Here is a 24,937-nt window from a genome sequence, read left to right on the forward strand (position 1 = left end):
CTGGGCTAGCAGTTTCCCCTCGTTTCAAGTCTTTATGCTAAGCTAAGCTACCGGGTTGTGGCTTCATACTTAAAAGATACATGTGATAGTGGCATCAATCTAACTCCAGAAAGTAAATTAGCGTATTTCTTTGAGTGAGTTATATTTTTTCAATACCTTACTTTGAGTTTTTTTCTTAAATTTTCCTAAAAATGTAACAGAAGAAGTCATCCATCTCAAATATTCACTCTTGCAACACAGTATGCATATCTAAAGTAGTAAATGTCTATTTAAAGAATAAGTAAATAGGACTACGAGTCTGACCGTGTAATCAACATCACCTTTTACCTTCCTGCCTGTCACAGGATTGAGGCGTGACAGGAGGACTTCTTCCCATCACTGGTTCATTTTAGTAAATCATTGATTGAACCTGGGTTACTCTGGAGCAGTTGAATGTGAGAATACGTCACTGGTTTAGTAAACACACGGCGGTTTGCTGTCGTCTGAGGCTAAACTAGCAGCAGGTGCTCTTTAATGACAGGCGACAGCTGTACACACACACACCCATCGGTCCCGAAAACATGCAAACATGACAGCTGCTCGTCGTCGGAGCATTCGAGTAGGACACAAAAGAGAGGCAACGAGACCGCGAGCTGTGATTGAGTTTTAGAACGTTCGCCCTGAGTGCTGAGCTGATGTAGGGCCAAAGAAAAGGTTTGTTAAACCACCTGACGCTCGATTGCTTCATTGGGAGAACAGGCTTCATTAGGCAAGACAAACATACAGAAACCTCAGGTTTCTGTTTTGGTTGCAGCGCGGGCGGAGAGGTCAAGAATGCGACTGGAGCTTGAAATGTGCAGGAATGGGAATCAACTGTTTATCCAAGTGTCCGGCAGAGGCTTAAATATCTGTTTGTGTGGAGAATCAGAGGAATTAAAGGTGTTTGTGCGTGCGTACATTTTCCTGGAAGACGAAGCAGGACAGCAGGGCAGTGGCTTGTTCAACAGTCAGATCATTAAAGAGGCCGTTGAAAATCATCTCCGTCAGCAGGAGCTCGTCACCACTGGAGAGATCACACACACAGAGTCAATGATTAGATGAGATTTTATGACTTTATCAAACAGAATCTGCAGGTTAAATCATTTCCACAATACAAGAGCTACTTTTATCTTTAGTGACGGGTTTTATTTTCCAAATATGCTTTGATGATTATTGTATGGGCTGGATATCAACCATTATCTGTTTTATACTTTGCTTCATGTATGACGTGTTTTATGAGCGACTGGTACCATCGTCATTTGTCTTTCTGTGAGCTCACTAAGACAAATCAAAGGGCAAAGTATTATTAGTATGAATACAGCACTGTAGTTCACTTCAGTGTTTTTGCCAAGAAATTTGTTCAACAGAGCCCTCAGAATTCTATTTATCGAATAAAGGTTATAAATGTTAAAATAAAGGTTTCAGTCTTCAAACGCTTGGTCCAATCTTCCATTCTGTTATCAGCTGCTCCAAAAACAAACTTTGGGGGAAAAGGAATAAGAGTAAAAGCCACAAACCTCAGCTACATTAAATCAATTTCCCCTCCCTAAATCTACTTTATTATTAAACCATCATGTTTCCTTGATTAGATTATTATCTAGATTGCTTTGTGAGTAAAATTGTTCAGTGCTTACTATCACCTCTACATCCACACTGATTATCTTCATCTGTTGGACTGTGATTCACCCAAACATCTCTGCCTTCGCTGTCATGTGTCAGTGAGGGTGGTGCACACAAAGCTGCTGTTGAACTTGTCTACTTGCTAAAGTGCCCGCTAGTTTAAAAAGGTTAATTCATAATTATATGCGGAAAGCAAAATATGCACAAACCGGAAAAAAAATGTTATAGCTATATTCTATCTATATTTGCACATCTATATGTGCTGGGCGTGCTCTCCGTCTTTCTTTACCTGCTAATTTCACATGCGACCCGTCCTTTCATCTCGATGACATCAGAAGGACTGGCGAATCCGAGGCGTCGCAGGACTCTCTTCCTGCACTTCAGCTTGTCCATCTGCAGGACGGTCCGGGCTTTTTTCAGCTCTCGCTTGGCTGTTCGGACGTCAGCTGCGATCTGAAAAACACACATATGTGAATTGTTATGCCACGCAATCTTTACTTCTTTAACTTTGAGAAGCTCTCCCAGGATTTCTAGAAAAGATGTTCTGGGCATGAGATAATTCAGACTGCCACAGTGATTAAGTAGAACATTTGGGTCTGCCAACCAGCGTTCATCTGCCTGCTTATCTGTCCTCCGCGATGTCCATCATCCACTTTAACCTTCACCCTCATCGTTACAACACACCTCAGAAGCAAAGGAGCAAACACATGCACGAAGGCTTTGTTCGGTCTGCAGGAAAATCAGATGATGAAGACAGACTGCGAGTGATCAGATTGGATTTGTGTGTCTAGACATCTCTAACCTATCTGCATGGGTTGCTGCGGTAACGATGATCTGTAGAATTTCAAAACCACCTCTGAATGTGGCTTGGCTCGCTCGTCCAGACTTTCTGAAAATCTATCTGAATACACCAAAAAACAGATGTGGGATGGCAGTCTGAACAAAGCAAACAAGATTTCGCCGGCATGGATTATTACTAAATTAAACATGATATTTATATTTCTTTTGCTCCAAGTAGACTTCACCACAAAAAACACAAGTGTCAAAATGAGCAGCGACAGCAGGAGCGGGAACAGTAACTGTAAAGGACAAAGCGGTGGTCTGCTGCAGATATATGCCTGAGGATTAGCTACAGAAAGCCGGCCAGGGATTGGAGAGATGCTAACATAGGAGCAGGTTAATCTCTTACTCTACCAATCAAACATAGAGTAATCCAGTTTACACTGTACTGTATAAGCCTATCATTTCACACACACACACGAGACCACAGAGGGATGTAAATGTTTATGCAAATTGTCAAACATGGTCTGGTTTGCCTTTTCACCCCGCCAGTAAAAGCCAATGAGATCGTTTCTGCATCCGTCACACTTTGCTTTTTTAACTCCACAAATGAGATCCGAGTCAAGTTGAATTGATTTCAGATGAATAGCATGAATGGATCCTTCATGTCCCTGAAAAGCAGAATGGACAGAATCTTCATTCTTCGTTGTATCTTTCTTAGTCTTTCCAATATATTATTATGGGACTTTCTTCTTGTTCCCCTCACCACTTTCTATACTTTTTTTGGCCATTAGAAAATGTTAGCATGTTAACACACCATTAAATTAAACATCAGCATGTTAGCATCGTCAGTCACGGCATTGTAAACATGTTACCATGCAAGCATTAGCATCCAGCTCAAAGCACGGCTGAGCTTGGACAGCTTGCATGACTTTAACTCTTAGTCCTGTTGCTATAAAGATAACGTAAAGTGAAAGCTGAACATAACTTGATATTTTTACATTTTAGATGTAATATCTGACTTCAATGTGCATAAATCTGAGAAATGGAAGAGGCTGGCTAGCGTATAACATTCGGTGCCTTTTTAAGGTGTTAAGCAGGAGACCCAGTGAATGTTTTGTTTCCCTAAGGTCGCAGGTGAGTGGGGTTATGTATGGTTTGAGATCTTTTTTTGAGACCGCCTTTTGTGGGAAAGCATGGAGAGAATTCATAGAACAGAGAGTGATTTGTTTCTCTACAGTTGTAGGCGAGTCGACCTGCTGCCTCGTAATAAAAGTAAAAGTCAGAGGAAGTGTGGTTTTTGCCTTCTCTATACAACGCAACAGTTAGAACCGCTACACCACTTCCTCGCTGTGATCTGACCTATAACTGAGGGTGAGCCCACATCGGACTAATGCCCTTCTTTCTTCCTGTGTTTGTCTGTATGAGTGTATGTGACCAAAGCCTGCCTGTCTGGCATGAAAAGACAATAGAAGGTTGCAGATTGTAAGAGGTAGCCAATGTAGACAAGGAAAAAAAAACAAAAGCACTTTATATTCCAATAGAAACTATGAGCTGTTTTTAAATTGTCGGCTTTCGGCCAGCTGACCTTTAACTCTCCCACAAACTCAAAGACACATATACAGTTTCTCACCAGAGCTTTCTTCTCGCAGAGAGAATAGACAGATTCCAGGTTGGGGTCACTGTGCAGGGAGTGAGAGTACATGCGGTGCTCAAAGGCCTCCACTTTCTGAATAACTTTCTTCAGCGCAGGGTCTTTGATGCCCATGTCGTCGATGGGGTCGAGGAGAGGAACGCCATCTGGGAAACGTTTCTGCACCTCCTGCAGACGAAATGTTTGGAGGGAAAGAAAAAGAAAGAAAGATGATTTCTGTTGAGCTGTACCAGTTCTTTGTTTCGAGACGGCTGCAATCCATAAGACTGGATTGGAAGTTGAATTTATTGTTCTTGTACAAGAAGGAGCGTTTAAACAGCGCAACACGCAAAAGGGGTCACAGAGAAAAAGGCTCTAACAGTTCTTATACACTCTCTCATGGGCTGTCTCGGCCACCTCCCCATAGATACAGATAGCATCTTAACGTCTTCTTGGTTTCCTTAATCAATAGTTAGCATGTCCCCAATCTACTGTAAATGTCACCTCTCCGACCTGTCCCTGACCCTCGTTCTGTTCTGGACATCCTCTATTTATACATTAACCTGAACTTTATCTTACCCTGCCAGCCTTAGCAACAAAGTCATATTAGACAAGTGAAAACAGAACATGTGAGAAATAGGTACTCACGTACACGTTGTATGATTTTAAACACCTGAAACACAGTATAAACCTCATTTTTATAAACAGTTAGTACCTGTATGGACTTGAGCATGAGCTGTCTGTTGTCAAAGGGCCTCAGATCTTTGGGGATGTAAAGGCGAACTGAGCTGATGGAGGTCAGGAGATGGAGCATCACTGGGACCACCTGAACAAAAACGAGATTAGAGTTACAGTCACCCTGACTACGGGAGCATGTAGTCATGTCCGTGTATGTAATATGCAGTGAAGTGTGCTTTTGTTGCTTGTTGCACCAACCTGCATCTCTCCGGTCTCCCCTGGAGCAGCAGGTTTCGCGGCCTCAGTCGCAGCATCTTTTACACTGTCTTTACTACAGTGGACCAAAACCTCCACCACATACAGCGGCTCAGAGTCTATACTGACCTAAATGGGGAAATGCACATTAGTCACAGCCACGTGTAAATGGACTCATACGTGTGACACCGTGACACTGACCTACCTTCACATTAGACTTCTTGCAAAAGTTTACAACAACTCCCCAGCCGAAGTCAACGTCGTCATTTTTGACCTGTGGGGTCAAAACAAAGAGTCGTTACATGACGTGTGAAAATCCATAATCTCTGTCGTTAAACTGCGAGTGTGTGAAGCTCTACCTTGACAAGTCGCCCGGGTTGCAAGAAGGGCAAGCAGTATTTGGGTTTGTGGACAAACTCTTGTATCTCTTTGCCCAATTTGGCCAGCTGCTGTCTGATTTTAAAATAAGTGACCACGCTCTCTTCATTGGGAATCTCGATGGCGTGGTACTGCTCCTCATACTTCTTAATTTCTGCACGGAAAAATTCAGCAAAGTGATTAAAAGTTCAAACTGGAACTAGGCCACCATGTTTCAGCGTTTCGCCATCTCTTGAAGGCTCTCTGCACGTCAACCTCTTGACATGGAGAATAAATCGTACCAGACACTTAAATGTCGGTGTCGACTTGCAGTGATAACAATCAAAATTGTGCTTGTTTTGGTGTTTAGTGTGTCTCATCATAACAAAAGAGTTTGCTCTGGAAGGCTATCTGAGAGGTTTTAAGCCGCAGCAAAACAGATGTAAGCAACAGGCCAATCAACATCCAGATATAAATGTTTTTTCACGTTTGTTTACTTGAAGAGGTTCACTGCAAGATTAAATGTGGTTGAAATTGATACGGTGATGAACTGCTCTGTCAACAACATCAACCTCTGCCTTAATGTGACCGCATTTCCCCTTCACTTAACCCTTTTCACATTGTGGCTGGTTGTTACTGTGAATTCACTGCATTGTGTGTCAGTTTACCGGTTATTGTTAATGCCTTTTTGCCCGGGGTTTGTGAGCTTCTTCCTGTCTATTATTATTGTTCATCTTTATTAGGTTATTTCCTTTTTTGCATTCTTTATTTCACTTCCTTTAGTCCCTCTGGTTCCCTCTGCACATCATGAACTACACTTTTGATTGGATTATCTCCAACAATTGATTGCAAAACAATGCAGGTAACGTATTAGTGGTCAAGTTTCCCTAGTTACGTTGTCCGTGCATCTGAGAGTGTGCTGCAGTAAATATGAATGTATGCTTACTCTCCACAACACCCGGCAAAGCCCTGTAGTGTTGGAACTGGTAGAAAGACTTCTCCAGCATGTACTCTGGGTTGATCTCCTCCACTCGTAGCAGGTTGAGCACCATGTTGTAGGTCAGGTGGAAGGCGCTGTTCAGGGGGTCTGCTGAACCCTGCGCAGCACATTAAGAACAAGACAAGAATAAAAATCGTCATAAAAAGAAATGCTTTTATTGCAGTGATACACAGCTGTGGCCAATTACGATGTGAGCGTTTTACTAAAAGCGCCAAGAAGGTATGAGTTCTAAATGAATGCAGGCTGAAGTCACTTTCCCCAAATTAAACACCCGGGGAGGACTTTGCAATCACATCTCCAGAACCACACATGCATGTCCGGCATCTTTCTCCAAGACACCCTGGGAGTTAAACAACAGTTTTACATTAACACAGCTTTGTTCAAAAGCTATGCAGCTACATATTTATAGCAGCTATTAATGTGTCAAATCAAAGACAAAAGAGAGAGGGAGAGTGTCTCTGGCTTCCTTGTGGCTGTGTGTTGTCAAGCTTTTGATGGAACACCAAATGACCTGATGATCCATCGAGAGAACAACTTAAGAGTCACTTCTGACTATTTCCATTCAATAGTTCAAACTTATTCTCAGTTATAGATGGCGAGGAAATGTGTTTCATTGATGCGACTGAGGGTCTATTTCTTGTAGCAGAAGAATATGTAGACAGCACTGAAGTGTGTGATTGATGACCAGCAGTTGCATTCAGAAAAAAAATATAACTCGAGCTCATGCTTAAATAAAAAAAAGCACCGAAGCAGCCTTATTCACGGTACCTTGAGGAGCTGTTTGCCCACAGCTGGACTCATCTTCTCGTCCACCATGAAAATAACAATGCCCCTGTCGTCCATTCCTCTCCTCCCAGCTCGCCCAGACATCTGGATGTACTCACCTGATGTAATCTAGATGACATGAAAACACAACAAGACATGAGGAAAGAAAAATGTTAGCGAATGCCTCTCTGTGCCTGTAATATAATGAATATTTTGTTGAACTGACAAAGATGACACTGGTGAAAAACATTTTAAAAAAAGGCAGAGAACGAATATATTACATATTTGAGTGAGAATATAACCAAATGTTTTGGAAAATAGATGAGGAATTTATACAATTAGTGGCAAGCCAAGCATCACACAAACGTAGGGATCTAGATGATGAAACTGCCTGTGAAGACGAGACTCAGCCAGTTTTCCACGAGCCTCTGAGGACCGCTCTCTGCCGCGCACGTGGCTCTGATTAAACTCCACATATCTATTGCTCTCTGAGCTATAAAACTTCTAAAAAAAGGGGGGGATGATAAGATTATTTTTGTGTCGAAATGATCTGATCTTCATTTGAGGCATGCCATGAGATCAGCTCTTGATTCGAAACACAGTGAGTTTCAGGAATGAGAGTTGTGTGTATTTAAATGAGTGCCTGCGTGGAGCTTTGGCACCATCGGATGCACCAGATGTTCCTGATGAACTTCTTGGAGGGCAGCTTCCTCTTCTCTCTCTCGAACACATTCTCTTCAAGCCTTTGTGCACGTGTGTGTGAGCTGAAAATCCAAAGTGTATGAAGTGAAGACGAAGGGTGCTTTAAGTGACGGCAGCTTCACACACAGCCCCCAGCTCTTCTAAACAATACGTGGCTGTTTATGTGGCGATGCTAGCAGCAGGACTTGAAGACCTTATAAAGGCCTCACAGCTACGCAGCATGTGTGACGGCTCCGCACTCTGCAGGGCAGAGCTGTTGTTTTAAAGAGATAGTACAGTTTATGGGCAGCTTTACTGTTTTACTGGCTGCTTACTGAAGTTGCAGTAACCAGGAGGGTAGCCTCACTGAGCTCGCTTATTGGAGGTTTGTGGGTCCAGTAGCAGCTCCCCTTAAAAGGCGGAGGAATGTTTGCCTAGATGAATGCCCAATTTACTAAACGTAAACTACACATTTTAGGCTCATCTTCCTGCATGTTTGTGCCCACAGCCACAGATATGGAAATTACAGTTCCACAACAAAATGTACTTTTTAAATTTGCATGTCTCGTAGGATGTTTAAATACATTTCCAGAGAGCATTTCCTCTTGACAAAACTATTGACTTATTATGCGAGTGTGTGTTCTTACAAAGCGGTGATTCTTGCCATCAAACTTGCGCGCACTGGTGAAAAGCACAGTGCGAGCCGGCATGTTGATACCCATGGCGAATGTCTCTGTAGCAAACAGGGCCTGGGATGAGAATAAAAAGAAACATTAAGTTTTTTTTTTCTGATGCAACTTGAACAGATATACTGTTTATTATGATGTGAGCATCATAATAAACACATCAAATGTGTTTTCTTTCTCGTAAAATATTTGGATGACCAGTTTTTAATTTCTGACAGACAGTCAATAAATCTTGGGATGCACTTAACAAACACTAATGCTCTTGAAGAAAAAGAAGAAGTATAGTTACGGACATGGCTGTAACACAAAAACAGCTCCACAGCACTACTAGTGGTCAAAGGCTGCGCAGGGTGCCTTTAATTATTCTTGTACTTAAGAGTAAATTTTCATTTTGTGTATCAACTCTCAACATTATTACTTGTATTACTACATGTTGTCGTACCTTGAGCAGGCCTTCAGAGAAAAGGATCTCTATGGTCTCCTTCAGGATGGGCAGGAGGCCTCCATGGTGGATTCCTATTCCTCTCTTTAACAGAGGCAGCACATGCTCCACCTAAGGAACACCAAGAGAGGCAGATAAGTGTTGGTAGCGTTTTGTTTTGTCCGATTTAGTGATGGTGCAAATGTGGTGCTTGGTTTATATGATCGCAGCCATCAGCATCACAGAGACACAGAGTGGAAAAGCTTCTAAACCCTCGTAGTGGAAAAGTGTGAAGCATGGTTGGCTTCGTCGTTGCTCGTGCTGTAGCGGTCTGCCCACTGACAACTTTTACCTCAACACGGCTGGTTCTCATAATGTGACTCAGCACGGCAGGGCAGAATAACAGAAGCACTGTGTTTAAAGCTGTGTTGACATTATGTGTGCAGCCATTTACATTAAGGCAATTAAACTGTCTCCTCTTAGCAGAAAATGAGTGCGGAGGCCATATATCTGAGCTTCTTAAAGGGGTGGGTTCAAAACCTGGAGTGAGAACAATGTGGATGATGATCACAAGACAAGAGTGAAGAAAACAAAGTGAAAAGGATGAGTCCTCTTCACCTGAGGGAGCTTCTTGTCTTCGTCTGAAAGACAGTCCACCGCATTGCTGAACACTTCCTCCACCAGGCGCTTCTCATCATCTGGAACAAACAAACGGGGAATTTCTTAACAACATCTTCACATAGCTGTTCAGAAAATGTTCTAAATATTTGCGCAAAGCAATTTCTTACATCCTGAACACGGTGTGTCTAAACTACTCCTCCATAAACTCACACACACTTCCTGGGTAATTTTGAAATGCTACTTCAAATATAATTTCTCTTGGCATGTTTGGTACATGTGGAACAACGGCAGGGTTTTTTTTAATTCAGGGAATTGCTTGCAGGAAAAATTTAACCACCCAGGGACTGAACAAGAAAATGATGCTGCTGCATTTGCTTCAGGCCTGTGTTAACTCAAGATTTTACCCGATTTCACAGCAGTGTGTTTCAACACAACAACAGTTTCTCTAATTTGGTACTTTGTAGAATCTTAATTTTGTTCAACTGGTGACTGTAATAAAACCCCAGCCTCAATCAGTGGCTTTAAACAAACGCAAACAAGCAGTCAGCTGCTGCCATGATTTATTATTGTTAAGAGTTGTACGTGAGTGCACTGAGTGTGCCACCACCATCACCGGTGTCTTATTATTGTACTAATTGTTCGCTGTGGTTAGTTGGCTATCTTTGTCCATGTGGAAACTTAGTCACAGGTCTGTCTTTATTCATGAAACTGTTCCGGGAAACCGTCCTTCTTGTGTGCCCTGTGTTAGTCAGAAACTTGGACTTCCACAAAGGCTCACTATTTATTTTCAATGTCAAAAGACTTCAGTGTCAATGGGATCTGGTTTAATAACAAAGTAATACCACAGACAAACACATCCAAACGCCAACGTAAAAGAGTATGTCCAAAGTATGTCCACAGCTCCAGTAAAACATGATGAAACAACCAGGTCATCCACTTTAAATCACACAGAGCAGGGTTGTAATAGACATTTAAGAGCCAAGGGTCTAATAAAGCTCCACTTGCAGCCTCTAGAGGTTGCAAAGTTCATTACGTTGCATGCACTAACATACACTTTGGGGTCAGTCCAGCTGTGAGCGAGAAGTCTTAAGTTTGTTCTGAGGGTGGGTCAAAAAGAAAGTTCAAAGAGTCTTTGTAAACTGTTCAACCTGTGAGAAGCATGACTGTATCATGGCGACTGTCCTGATGATGATGATGATGATGGAAAGGCTACCAAAAAATACACATGTGTTTCTTTTAAGGACTCACAACTCATCAGTCGTCGAGTATCTTAGGCGACTCCATTAATTTTGCACAGATCAGTTTACAAGTCATGTATTACTCAACCAGTGGAAAGAGTTGTATTATGTTTTCTATGGCAGTGGAGAGAGCTTTGTCAAGTCTGAGAAATGAAGTGACACATTTGCAGTCGCCAAGCTGGGACAGAAACTCTGCAATGCAAACTTGGGACGCCAGGAAGGACATTGGCAAATGCCAGTCAGAGAGGACCTAATGAAATCAAAGATTGGGTGTTTTTGGAGTTTCATATAGACTAAAAAGGGGGTAAAAGTCAGGATGACCTTGATCTAAAATTTGACCCAATGATGGACAATCGAGGATTGGATTGGGGTCAACCACTGACAGTGGTTGCCACCATCTTGGCAGTCTATACCTATTCTGCCTCCTGGCCAATCTAAAAAATCTGCAAAGACATGGATCATAAGGGTCTGTAAACATGTTTATTTCTGCTATGAAAATGGGTATTTTAATACTGGGGCTTATAGAGAGTGACTTGGTCTATAGCCAGCCTCAAGTGGGTGTTTGAGGAACTGCAGTTTTTGGCTTCACTTTATAGCCATGTTACCGCTTGGGGTCAACACTTCTTTAGGAATCATCCTCTGTGAACCACAAATATTTAAACTAAATTCACAGCTACATCGCCTGTTATTGTTAGAAATCTGGCTCTGGACCAAACTGATGGTTGGATATACTTGTCTACATCAGCTATAAAGCTCTGCAACCAAAAGAAAAACTACTACTGCTGCTATATGTCAGCGTCACAACATCACAACACAAACTGGGCCGATGTCCACCTGTCAAGTCTTTGCATGAACCCACTCAAACTTCTATAAATAGCCTGTTTAACGCTTTACTTCTGCACTCGGTCAGTTGGTTTGTGTTTCGGCACCAGTTGGTCCCCTGACTCCAACACAGCTCTGCCATTCCACAAACACTGCCCAGAAACTATGTGTCACAGGAAGGGGGAGTGGGGGAGTGGGAGGGCTCTGTCTTTAGTGTTTGCAGAAACAGACTGAGGATAAGATATGGATAGAGGGAGCACAGAAAGCAGAAAAGGTAGAAGACAGGGACACACCAGGAGAGCTACGTGGCTCCCTCTCCTCATTATAACCCACCTACACACACACAAACAGAGGAACTCCATAACACCAACAACCTGCCTATGTACATGCTTGGTTAAACAGTCTCAACTGTTTGCTACAGAGAATTGGTCCCTATGAGTTTCTAAATGACAGGCAAAGAAAGAAAACAACTTTCACAATTAAACCTTGTTTAAACTGCAAATGGTTAGGTTTGTGCCATTTGAAGCACTGGGGTCAGCAAATTTGTGATATGATTTTTCTGTAAAACACTTTCTGTCATGAAAGTTTCGTATTTATCTAAGTCACTAAACAATCTTAGTGGAAAACTTTGACTCCTTTACAAAATTATATTATTTCAACATTTTCCCTCAATTAACTGAAATGTTCTTCAATCCAATGAAATTATCTGGCTGCTGTTACTGGATACAAGTCAGTCATAGAAATATCATACATAAAAACACATGAAACACTTGGAAATGAGAAATTCTTTTTGGCAGAGTTTAAATATTTGTGGGGGGTGGTTTTTCTCGCAATATTGATGAAGGAATTGGCAGAGGCGACAGAGGAGAGGCCTTCAGTGTTGGAAGAGCTCCACACTCCAACAAACCTCCTCATTTATAAAAAATGTCACAATGTAGAGAAAACAAACCAAGACGAGGAAGAAAATGTTCCTCCAGTAAGACTTCATGTTTTATTTCACAGAAAAAGCTTCAAGCAGGTGGAGATGAGCCAAACTCAATCGACTGTTGGATTGTCTCCCGTCCTGCAGAGATTTGTCCTCATGAAACAGCTTCACTTATCCATCGGACCAAACAGCAGGACCAGCTGTGCAGGCACAATAAGCCATATTCATGGCACTCGTGCTCAGTGGGGATGATTTATTCAGCTTGGCTTGCCAACAATTTAGCATTTTTGGTGAGCTGTTTCGCTTGCCTAATTTCCTAACTGCCTCCCTGACCCGCATAGCAATTTGTCACAAAAATGTATTTGTTTTTTGGATTTCGGTGTGCACAGACAATAAGCTCAGGTACTTGCTGAATGTAAACACAAACACGCTCATTGTTCAATGTGCTGATAGTGTTCATTTACATCTGATCACTGACTAATGCAGTGTAAATACAGCCCACAAGAAAATACTTTAAGTTAGTTAAAAAGGAATGCATCATGTCAAACTGACATTTGAACACCGGCCGAATAAAAAACGATTTTTAACTGCTGGCATGACAGATTCACCAGGAATGGAAAATAATAGGGGTGCTACTGATGGGATATTATTCTCGGATTGAATGTCAGAGAATAATTTCCCACAGCCTAAGGTGACATCTTCAAATGTCTTATTGCATTTGACCAACAGTCCAAAACCCAAACATACAGATTTTACTACCTAAATGTTTGGTACGTCAGCTTAAAGGTCTAAAATGATTATTGGATTGCTAAAATAGATCTACAAATCAAATAATATACTTCAATGAAGCTCTTGAAAATTATTAGAATATGAAATGTGCAGTGAGGGTGCTATGAATCAAAGTTGTCAACACAACTCTGCATTGTCATATCCGAAAAATCACCACAATGTATGCTTTGTAAAGACAAAATCATTGATCGACTTCATGCTGACACATCAACATCACCATTGATCTACTGGCTCAAGGGTTAAGTTAACAACCAGCACTACACCTACTCACACTGATGTGTTTGCACAAGAGTCACAGATACACATACCTCTGTTGAAGTCCAGTTTGGCCACCTGCAGAGCGTAGGCCTCACACTCTTTCTTGCTGAAGCTGAAAATGATGACAGGCTGGAAGTTCCTCTCCATGATCATCTTCACTATCTTGAACACACTGGAAGGACCTATGGGGATCATACGAGTGACATGAACGCGAATGCTGATGTCAATTATTGAAGTGAAGACATTTCCACTTCAACCTTGAAAGCAGACACACACACAAATACACACACACACACACACACACACACACACACACACACCTTTAGTGCCGCCTCCTTTGCGCCCTCTCGGGTCCCACTTCCCCCCACCGCTGCTTCCCCCAGAATCCCCTGTGTCTCTCAGCACCTGCATAGCTGTGTTGAAATTGTCCTCTCTGAAGTCTCCCTAAAAAAAGCAAAACACGCACAGATGATGTGTATCGTGTATATTAAGTATCAGCATCAAGATTAGACAGAAGCTGGCTGGACTAATGGGATTAATTAGTCATCTGTCTTTCATAGCTTTGACAGAGCCCAGTAAGTGCAGTTGGCGGGTGACCTTACATTCTCATCAACAACCAGGTGGAGTCCATCGCCCCCTGCTGGGAAGATGTAGTGTTGCAGCGGAGTGGGACGGTAGTCTGTATAGACTACATGGCATGGCTACGGGAGACGAGAGACATTTTATTTCATTAATTATTTAACAAAAAGGAAATAAACACAAAGAAAAGTTGCCAATCCTTTCATATGCACAGATAATAGTCACCTCCTCGTATTACCACAAGGAGAAGGGACAAAGAAACTAACCTAACCCATATAAATATACAATATGTGCCAGTACAACATCCCACCTGTTTATGTAGGTGGCAAATCCACTCAGCAAACTGTTTGGCGTTGGGGATAGTGGCTGACAGGAAGACATAATGCACATTGTCTGGAAGAAGAATGATGGTCTCCTCCCACACCACACCACGCTCTGAAATGCACACAGGACAGCAGATTTGTTAGGAACAACGGGCCTCTAAGAGTAAATGTTTCTGTTTACATCCAAACGCCTGGGCTAGCTGTCAGCGTGATGAATCCTCCAAACAGCTGCTGCACTGAAGAAGTTGCTGTGCTGAAATGTGCCAATAAAAAATATAAACCTGAAAAAGCTCTTAGTAAATTGTTGTCTGTTTATTTAAGTTCTTTGCCCCTTAGAGGCAGGCACGCTGTTTGTACATTTGTGAATTTTGTTTGTAGCTAAGAGAAACTGACAAATGATCTCAAATCATTCATATGTGCCACCAAAGAATGAATCTGTTTGTATAAGTGATTTTCACATGAGGCCCAATATTTCAAGCGAATGAAAGCCAGTTATTCAACTGCGCGTCTGTGTTGTCTGTATTCTGTACACACCTGCATCTCTCATGTAATGGATCTCGTCAAAGACGACCCACGCCACTTCCCTCATGATCTCAGAGCCTCGGTACAGCATGCTCCTCAGGATCTGGAAGAAAAGCAGTTAGTAATGTCACACCACCTTCAGCTACATCCTGAACCTGCAGGACACTGCCCAAACACCAGCCTCCAATAAAGGCGGTGTTTGACACTTTTTCAGATGTAACTGAATCTTACTTCTGTTGTCATGACGAGGCAGGAGGCGGTGGGGTTGATGGTGACATCACCAGTCATCAGTCCCACATCCTGGAATTCCTCGTACATCTCTCTGTACTTCTGGTTGGAGAGGGCCTTGATGGGGCTGGTGAAGATCACTCTCTGCTTCTCTCTGAGGGCCAGTGCGATGGCATACCTACAAGAGGACGATATAAGAGTGAACATTTTCACGTCAGATCGCTAAAATGTAACTGAAAGGCAAATGTTAACAAGACATCCTTTGTGATGTCGTGTTTATTGAAGATACTCACTCGGCACAGACGGTCTTGCCAGCAGAGGTGTGTGCAGACACAAGTACAGACTGGTTGTTGTCAATACATAGGATGGCCTCGCGCTGGAACGGGTCAAGAATAAAAGGGTACTCCTGCAAGACAAGCGAGGCATGTGAATCAAAGAAAAACAATACAGGAGTAATGACAGTTCTTGTGAATTAATTAGCGCAATCTAATTTAATTCCCTATAAAGTAAAACACTATGTAAAAGGGTGTGATAACATGGACATATTTTCCTTTTACAAACCATGTGTTACTGTTGTTAAAGTTATACATTTTACCAACAGGATAAAGTTAAGAAAATGTTTCCCGCGATAGGTTTTTGGAAAGTTGGCTACTTTATCTATCCTCCACAAAGAATATGAAAAGTTATTATTACAAATAACTGAATGAATGCTTTAAAAATCAGTTTAAGTATAATCGAACAAACTAGAAGACTTGATTCAAACGTGCATTATACCTTGGCTGCTTTCCCCACTCGTGGCTTCAGTGGTTTATATTCATCACTGGCGGGCAGAGCGACCTGTTAGGGAGAGCAGACGAGCAATGTTTTTGGAGGAACTGGACTGGCGATAAATTAAAAGGAAAAAAAGCAGACCTGAAGCCGATAGAGATTGTATTGTATTATTGTTTTAGACTGAATTTTGCTGTAAATGTGCTTTCTTTACCTCATGGGAACATCCTTCCACAGTCTCCACCTGCTCCACCTTCACCTGGGGCATAAATTCTGCAAGACTGAAGTAAACCAAACACCTGTCACCTACACAACAACTTTAAAACATATTCTGCCGCATCTCAAGCCAGTATTTCCCGTCACAACACACACACAATAATCAATTTGAATGACAAATTTGAATCAAAAACTCCCAAAAACAGCTTCAACAATACTTGATCATATTTATCGAGAAGGGTTGTCTATTCCTGGTGTAATGTATTACTGAATTACATGCAATGGTGGAGGAAGTAGTCATTTTCTGAGGCAAACAGCGATATTTCTGCGTGAAGCATTCAATTTTTATCATCTAAACATACGTTCAAGACTATCAAAAGCACCAAGAATGGCCAAGTTTGAGAGTGATATATTATTGGATAATAATCAGACATGCATTAATGTCTAAGAAGCATTTAATGTAGGTAGTCGTGGTGGAGCTAAGTGACTTAAAAAACACTGTTGAACAATTCAATCTATAGTAACTAACTAGTAAGTAACTAGTAACTAAAGATCTCAAGTGTAGTGTAGTTCCTTCTGAAGTGTGTATAATACAGGGTTCCCACACCTTTTTCATGAACAAATTCAAGCACTTTTCAAGCACCTTCAAGCACCAGTTTTTCCATTTTTGCACCTTTAAATAGGTAGCCTACAGTTGTGTTTGCCATGATGGTCATGGGAAGCGCAGCGGTGCCACTGTATGGCAATAATATGGTCTAATTAGCATATTTCAAGGGGGTAGATGACTGTTTTGATTTTAACTAATTGTGAATTGGCTTGTATTCTCAGCTTGTGAGCGGTGTATTGTAACTACCATAGCGCAATAACAGTGACAAATAGACATCACACAAATTTCAAGCATTTTCAAGCACTTCACAAAAAAATTCAAGCATTCACAACCTTGAAACACTGAATTGAAATTCAAGCATTTTCAAGGAATTCAAGCACCCGTGGGAACCCTGATAATAGTACCTAGGTACTTGGGTATAAGTGTTTGTGCACCTGCACACACATCAACACCTAAGCACACTGTAGAGACGTAACTCACTAGGTCATTAGCAGAGACTGCCTCATGTCGAGGCTTCTTCTCAAACACCACATGTCTCCAAAGTCCCGCGGCTGCCCCCTCTTGGCCCGTGCAGATGGAGCACCTTTCTCGGTGTCATTTTTACCGACAACTTTCCTGGAAAGGAGATAAACACACGCACGAGCTGACTGCAGTGAACGTCACCCGGTACGTCATGCCAACGGTTAGCCGGCTGGACTGTTACAACTTTAAACTTGGTTAATTTGGTTGAATATTATATCTAACACAACGAAACACATGTAAATAAAACCATTAGCGTTTCTAAGCACAAACAGGTGTTTTATTTTAGGTTTTATTAACACGTTACGAGTAAAACTAGCAGTCAGACGTTAAGACCGTTTGCAGCACGAGCACACATGATGCTGCGTTCAAGCCCCTCCGACACTTAACCTCCAGACTAATGAAACAACATAAACATAAAACGTGAGTTTACCCTATGTCGGGGGTCAGAACGCGGGTATCTTTTTGCTTGTGGTAGTTTGTTGTTCATCGTCAAACACGCTAACAAACCGTCTCCAAACGCGTCCGCCATTGTGTTAAGGGCACACTTCCCACAATACAACACGAGGTCGCTGCCTCCGGTAATACTTCCGTTAGGCGGCTGCGTTGTCCAAAAAAGTGCTCACCCAGCCCTGAATGTATGCGGAGAGAAACGCACGGTAGCGGTATCTTTCCACTCTGTTCCAGTCACCTTCTGCGGATGACTATAGCGTAGAGGAGTCGCAGACAGACAGTGTGTTTTTTTTGGTGACATAATGGGTGGAAAGAAGAAGAAGCGCGGCCAAGCGGCTGCTCCGGTGGCGGCGGCAGCAGCAGCAGCAGCAGCGGGCAGGACTAATGCTGCAGCGGGGAACGGCGTGGCGGAGGAGGCGAAGAAACAGCCGGCCAGCAACAAACGACTAAACCAGCCAAAAGAGAACAAATCAAAAGGTTTGTCTGGCTGGTGTCACATATTCAGAGACACTAGTCTATCATTCAGACAGTGACACTGCGGTTAAAAGCGGAAAAGATGTTGACATTTTCAGGATGTAGAGGTGTTGTGTTGCATGGTTTTATATTGCATACTGTTGTCTTCAGCCCTGTATTGTGCTGTATATGTGAGTGGATTTATTTACCAAACTGTTGGGCTGTGGGGTGTGCATATGTCACTGCAATCAGCATTTGTCACGTAAAAAAACCCAAATCTGTAATGTTAGACCTTGCTGGTGTGTGCTCACAGCTTGTCAGATGGGTAACAAACTTGAGCATCTGGTGACTTGTGGTGACAATTTCCTGTTTTCAGATTAAACAGTTAATCTTGTATCCGACTGAATACATAGTTATTCACAATAATGAAAACTAGAATCTGAAAGTAAAGCATATTTGTTTTATGTTTTTTCCTTTTCTTCAGCTCCTAAGACTACAGTCTGCCAACACTGCCAGGTCGACACGGGTGGGGTGTCAGACAAGTCGATTCTAAAGTAAGTCCGTAACTAACTGTGTGCAGTAAATGTGTTCTTGACTAGCTTGTAACACACTAATATATACATATGCTGAAATAGACCATTAGTATTATTTATTCAGCTGTAAGTGGTAATAATAAATTCATTTTGACCTTTTTAATGCAGGTTTCTATCCAAGCTGATCTGAGAAGAAGATCATCAAGCTGGTCAATGACTTCAGAGATGAGAATGGCGACAAAGGGCCCATATCAGGCAGACTTACGAGCAAGAAGTTGCTGGTAAAGACAAAATCGTCCTCCTGACTTTGTTTTTTCGATCTGTTTCCAGGACCAAATGTTGATTCATGTTGTTTGTGCTTGCAGGACCTGTACACAGCTCTGCAGAGGTTCAGCTTTAAGAGAGAAACCATGGAGGAGCCATGAAGAGTAGTGTGCTGTATGGAGGGGATCTTCACTCTGCTCTCGACTGGCTATGCCTCAATCTTAAAGATGGTAACAGAGCGCCAGCGATCACTAAGATGTCATCTCGCATAGCTCTCGAGGACACTAGGCTGTCAAACCTTTGACTTTCTTCATTATTGTCGTATACTAGATGAGTTGCCAGAAGTTTTACCCAGCAGATGCAGGAGGAGAGTCAGAAGAACAGACCCAGGTTCCAGCATCCTGCTCAGGAGAAACCTGCAGCCCCAAGTCCTAAAGCACCTAACAACCCGCAAGGAGACCAACAAGGTTTGTTGCTGTTTGTTTGGGCTACACAGGTGTGACTGTAACACCAACTCAAACCTCAAAGTATGCTGTTTTGCCAGGCCACAGAGAAGGATGAGCTGCAACCATGAAGGACTGGATCTTAAGGTATGCAGAGCAGAGCAGTGATGATGATGATGAGGAGGAGGAGGAGGACGAAGGAGGAAGAAACGCACACAACCCTGAACTGGATAAAAAGTTTGATCCTGTAAGTGAAATTAAAACAACTTAAAGCTGAGTATGTGGCACGGTGAAGTAACTGCATTTCTTGCTGTGCAGAACGACCGGTATTTGATCCTCACTGCTCAACTGTAGGACGCAAAAGAGATGGCAGCTGCTGCCAAGACAAAAGGAGACAAGTCAGGCCAGAGGATGGCACAGGACAGGATACGCATCATACAGCAAGGTGGGTGTACATTAACTGTCATGAAGAGAGATTAAACATTTCTTCTCCCTCACTTCTGACTTATATAGAACACATGTATTTTCTGTTTTCTAGAAAGAAACCACTGGAGTCCCACCCCATGTTCAATCCATCGCTAAAGTGGTAGACGTACCTCAGAAGGAAAAGAAAGTACTTCCTGTCAGTGAGGACAAAAGAGGACTCAGCTTCAAGTTATTCGAACAAGCGGAAAAGCCTGCTGCAGAGAAAGGTTCAATAGAAACACCATCTGAGACAAAGATCAAGCTAGATTCATTATTAAATGTCTTTAACAAAACAGATTGGAAGCGGTGTGCATAACATACTAAAACTTCTAGTTGTAACGCTATGGTTCAAGTCTAATCTGCTATATAGTGCGATGTAATGGATGCTGTATACAGGTAGGTCACCAGTTTGATACCACACCCATATTAATATACTGTTTTATCAATCCAGGGGTCAAATTTAGGACATTTGTGGGTCTGTCTGCAGTATTTTGCAGCGTTGTTGCAGACAGGTCGATGCTCTAAGAGTAATGTCTAGTATAGTTTTGAATAAATCCACTCCCTTTAAGTTCGCCTCTAGCTGGTGCTAAATTTACTTGCAAAAGTTCAGAAAGAGGCTTGGGTGAAAAGTTTTTGAGATTCACAGACATTTTGCTGATCTCTTTGTCATATTTTACTTTGCAGTTGTGAAAAAGAATGAGCCAAAGGACATCGCAATTTTGACTACACAGCTCGCAGCTGGACAGGAAAGTCCCCCAAACAGTTCCTCATCGACTGGGTACGAAAGAACCTACCCAAGAGTCCAGCCCCTGCTTTTCACAAGGTTGCTGCTGGTGATACTGGAGATGCAAGTAAGTGTGTGTGATGTGTTATGTGTTTCTCTGTCCTTGTTCCCACATACAAGGCATATATTTTGTTAAATGTCAAGGCACATTTTGATTTGATGTTTTGATGCATCCATCAGGGTGCGTGTTCAGAGGACGGATGATGTTCTTGAAGTTTGTCCAACAATCCTGACTGAAGACAGCATGCAGGCTCAACATCTCGGAGCCACGCTGGCACTTTACACTTTAGTTAAAGGACAGGTAATACATGCAGAGGAAGCCACTGTTTTTCTGTGCTGCTTGACCCAAGATCTAATAATCCAACCTCAGTTCCACCCCTCTTAATCGTTCACTTTCAGTCAGTGCACCAGCTCCTTCCTCCAACCTACAGAGTGGTGGCTGAGTGGGAGAGACAGTGAGCAAGAACAAGAAGAGAGCCGCACTGCTGCCAACAAACCCCGAGACCAGTTCATCTCCCGGCTTTTAACTAAACTCAAACAGCAGCAGAATCAGAACCAAGCACAGGAATCTGGATCCCGAGGTCTTTGGGACAAGACAAGGCTGGGGATGAAGAGCCTGAAGAGTCCTGGGAAACCTGGCTAGTCTTGATATTGGGGAGGGAGGAGAAGAGCTGGAGGATAAGAGTGAGAAAAAAGGAGAAAGAAAGGAAGGGGCAGGACACTTGAGGCATCCAGAGAGCTCTTAAAAAAGCTGAAGAAGTCCTCACTGGCCCACAAACTGCAGGTAAATACACCTAAGCATTGTACAATTTACAGTATAAAGACGTTTTCGTAGGATGCATAAAATGAGGCAGAGTAATTCAACAAGTCTTTTACTGTATCTTCAAGGCAGAGCGAGAGCAGCTCCCGTCTTCCAACACCGACATCAGTTTTGGAGGCTCTACAGCGCCACCCTGTGGGTGGTGGTGGCCGGTGAGACGGGGAGCGGAAAGAGTACTCAAATTCCTCAGTTCCTCTTGGAGGAGCTGTTAACAGGAGGCAAAGCAGCACAGCCCGTGCAACATCGTGGTGACCCAGCCCGCAGGATCTCTGCCATGAGCCTAGCCTGCAGAGTCAGCGAGGAGCTTGGCTGCGAGGATGGACCAGGATCGAAGGTAAAAAAAACAAAACACATTTTAATCCCCAATAGGCATAATATTGAGCTTTGTGATGGCGTAGACTGATAGGATGCACTGTCACTTGTTTTAATGATTGTGTTGAAATCATGTTTCAGTCGTCGCTGTGGGGGATACCAGATCCGGATGGAGAATCAGTCAGGGGAGTGGACTCGCCTGCTCTACTGTACTACCGGAGTTCTGCTTCGGAAACTACAGCATGACAGACACCTCAGCTCCCTGACGCACACATCGTTGACGAGGTATGACGTACTGGGTTGGAAAGTCTTCTCTAATGTTGTTTGACTGTACAAATACTTAACGCCATCCATCTCACCTAAGGTCCAGAGCGCAGTGTCCAATCAGACTCCGTTAACCATCCTGAAAGAGTTGTTATGAGGCGATCAGACCTGCGTCTGATCCCATGACCGCACAGTGGACTGTAACAAGTTCTCCAACTACTTCAACCGCTGCCCAGTGATCACCATCCCTGGGCAGGACTTTCCAGTGGAGGTAAGAGAAGCTTTTGTTTGTTTTTATTTCGTATACAGAACCTAATTTAACTATCCATTTGTTTGTTTTGAAAGCTTTGGAAATCAATATGTTAAAACAGAGTCCCATCACGGATACTTTTGACCTTATAGGCCCAAGAATGAAAAATGAAAGACGGATTTTTCTTTCTAGGTGTCCCACTTAGAAGACATAGTGGAGGAGACAGGGTACATTCTGGAAAAGGACTCGGAGTACAGCCAGAAAATCCTTGAAGAAGAAGAAGAAGTTAGCATCTCTGTGACACAAAAAGGTGGCAAGACATTACAGCATCAGGTAACATTGACTTTCTGCCACCGTAATACAGTATGTGAGGGAGTGGTGTGTTATTTAAGTTAATAACCTGCTTCTGTCGTCCAGGAGGTGATAGTGAGGGACTCCTCTTCCGGCTGGGACCTGGGTCCAGATCTCGACCACTTCAGCAGCAGGACTCGGCAGGTGCTGCAGTACATGAATCCTAATAGATCAACATGGACTACTAGTTGATCTAATCTACTACCTAGGTACAACACATCATCATGCTTGTTCCTGACAGCACAGAGACATATTCCTACATGTTTTGTTTTTTGGTCTGTTAAACTTTTTTTGTTTGTTTGTTTGTTTTTGCCAGACAAATCCCCACAATTGCAGAGGTGAATGGAGCCGTTCTCGTGTTCCTCCCAGGTCTGGCTCACATCCAGCAGCTCTATGACCTGCTCTCCTCAGACAAGAGGTTCAGAGACAAAACAGGTGACATACATACACTGATGTATGTACTGTGATCTGGATCCCACATCAGGAAAACAGAAGAACTTGTGCAACACACAAACTATACATTCAACTTTTTTCCATTTGGCTAAATGGAGTTCCACTGGCTCTTTAGGTTTAAGATTGTCGCCCTTCACTCGACTCTCTCATCAAGGGACCAGGCTGCTGCCTTTACAGTGCCACCTGCTGGAGTTAGAAAGGTACTTCCTAATGTGGTATAGGAAAATAGAACAATACAGGTTAGTAATAGATTCAACAAAGTCTATTATATTTAATTATTATATATATATTATTATTATTATTATTTCTGTTAAAATCTGACCTACACTGATAATCCCTGAAGTTCTTACTGCAGCTCGCGTCCTTTTTTAGATGTCCTGTCGACTAACATTGCTGAGACAGTTGTGACTATTCTGACGTCGTGTTTGTCATCGACACTGGAAAGACTAAAGAAAATAAGTAAGGGCTCATGAACAATGCCAGAATAGTCTTACAATATAGTATTGTTATTATGTTATTACAGACGTTCTCTAGGAGTATTGCACAATCTGTTTTATGGCTTCAGTCAAAAATAGATCAAAATTTTCTGTTGTATCTTTGTCTGTGAACTTGTAGAGATTTAACTACAGTCTGATTGTGTCATTCAGGTCCAGAGAGGCAGCCAGATGAGTTCCTGGTAGAAACTTTTGTTTCCAAAGCCGCGCCCTCCAGAGGCAGGAAGAGCGGGACGTGTCCGAAGCGGCTTCTGCTTCCGGCTCTATCCAAAGTACAGGTAAGGAAGTTCATTATGCAGAGATGAAAATGGAACACAAAGCAGGAAAACAAATCAGTTCCCATCGATATAAAGGATGTGTCCACCAAAAAAAAAAAAAAAGTAACTACATGTCATATTCCTGGTTTCTGTTCTGCTCTTGACGTCAGGTTTGACGCCTTATGGATTACCCATTCCAGAGATACTACGAGTCCCACTGGAGGAACTCTGTCTTCATATTAGGGTATATAAACCAAACACATTAGTACAAACCAACAAAAAACACACTAAAACAAACACCTACCTTCTACCACATGTGGAAACATTCTTGAAGCTCTGTTGCTCGTGTTTATTCTTTCTCTCCTATATCTCCTCCACACCCCTCTCTCTTTCTCTTTTCTCTTTCTCTTCCCTTTCCCGTCTGTTAGAAATGTCAGTACGGCTCCCCAGAGGACTTCCGGAGCCGGCCCTGGATCCCCCAGCCCCAGTCGGTCAGCACGCCGTCAACCTGCTGAGGAAGATCGGTGCATGTCACCCCAGCGATCATGTCCTCACCCCTCTCGGACATCACCTCGCTAGTCTGCCCGTCAACGTGAAGATTGGCAAGATGCTCATCTATGGAGCCATCCTCGGCTGCCTAGAGCCCATAGTACGTCCCCCTGCCTCCTTATACAAATACACAAACACCTAACTATGATCTTTGCAACTGTGTGAAGATTATTACTACTATTACTATACTGTGTCCTTATTTTATATTTTGAATCATAATTAGCATGAATATTAATAAGACATTTGTTCCAGGCGACCATCGCAGCAGCCATCACGGAGAAGTCTCCCTTCTCTACACCGATGAATAGGAAGGAGGAAGCCAACCTGGCCAAATCAGCCCTGGCATTGGCCAACTCCGATCACATGACGATATACAATGCATATATGGGGTACAGACTTTTGTAGGCTTGATTTTCAAACACATAATGTGTATTTTCATTTCATTAAATTGAATTCCACAATGTATTTTAGGTCTAAAAATCC

The 24,937-nt window shown here is 42.6% G+C and overlaps 2 protein-coding genes across 4 annotated transcripts in view; one reads left to right on the forward strand and one right to left on the reverse strand.

Moving 5' to 3' along the window:
- mtrex (Mtr4 exosome RNA helicase) overlaps positions 1–24,937 on the reverse strand; it is a 28,682-nt gene that overhangs the window by 2,751 nt on the left and 994 nt on the right. Inside the window, exons 3-23 of the mRNA XM_010732254.3 lie at positions 16,182–16,248; positions 15,974–16,036; positions 15,493–15,605; positions 15,203–15,377; positions 14,984–15,074; positions 14,437–14,561; positions 14,150–14,248; positions 13,868–13,991; positions 13,598–13,729; positions 9,513–9,592; positions 8,916–9,026; positions 8,435–8,536; positions 7,110–7,235; positions 6,288–6,438; positions 5,344–5,516; positions 5,190–5,258; positions 4,988–5,113; positions 4,767–4,877; positions 4,052–4,240; positions 1,928–2,091; positions 937–1,042 (exon numbers count right to left, since the gene is read on the reverse strand). Of these exons, the coding sequence (XP_010730556.1) occupies positions 937–1,042; positions 1,928–2,091; positions 4,052–4,240; positions 4,767–4,877; positions 4,988–5,113; positions 5,190–5,258; positions 5,344–5,516; positions 6,288–6,438; positions 7,110–7,235; positions 8,435–8,536; positions 8,916–9,026; positions 9,513–9,592; positions 13,598–13,729; positions 13,868–13,991; positions 14,150–14,248; positions 14,437–14,561; positions 14,984–15,074; positions 15,203–15,377; positions 15,493–15,605; positions 15,974–16,036; positions 16,182–16,248 (2,497 nt within the window). The remainder of the gene's footprint in view (positions 1–936; positions 1,043–1,927; positions 2,092–4,051; positions 4,241–4,766; positions 4,878–4,987; positions 5,114–5,189; positions 5,259–5,343; positions 5,517–6,287; positions 6,439–7,109; positions 7,236–8,434; positions 8,537–8,915; positions 9,027–9,512; positions 9,593–13,597; positions 13,730–13,867; positions 13,992–14,149; positions 14,249–14,436; positions 14,562–14,983; positions 15,075–15,202; positions 15,378–15,492; positions 15,606–15,973; positions 16,037–16,181; positions 16,249–24,937) is intronic.
- Positions 18,953–24,937, forward strand: part of dhx29 (DEAH (Asp-Glu-Ala-His) box polypeptide 29) — a 15,892-nt gene continuing 9,907 nt past the window's right edge. The window contains exon 1 of one of the 3 annotated variants that reach the window (XM_027282189.1): positions 18,953–19,029. Coding sequence is in view for 1 of the 3 variants with exons in the window: in XM_027282191.1 (XP_027137992.1) it covers positions 21,799–21,858 (60 nt within the window). In the remaining 2 variants the exon portion in view is untranslated. Of the gene's footprint in view, positions 19,030–20,067; positions 20,148–21,668; positions 21,859–24,937 lie in introns of those variants that run through there. The other 2 variants (XM_027282190.1, XM_027282191.1) reach the window with 2 other exon arrangements.

This window comes from Larimichthys crocea, chromosome IX (genome assembly GCF_000972845.2).
Source record: "Larimichthys crocea isolate SSNF chromosome IX, L_crocea_2.0, whole genome shotgun sequence".
Classification (NCBI taxonomy): Eukaryota; Metazoa; Chordata; class Actinopteri; family Sciaenidae; genus Larimichthys; species Larimichthys crocea.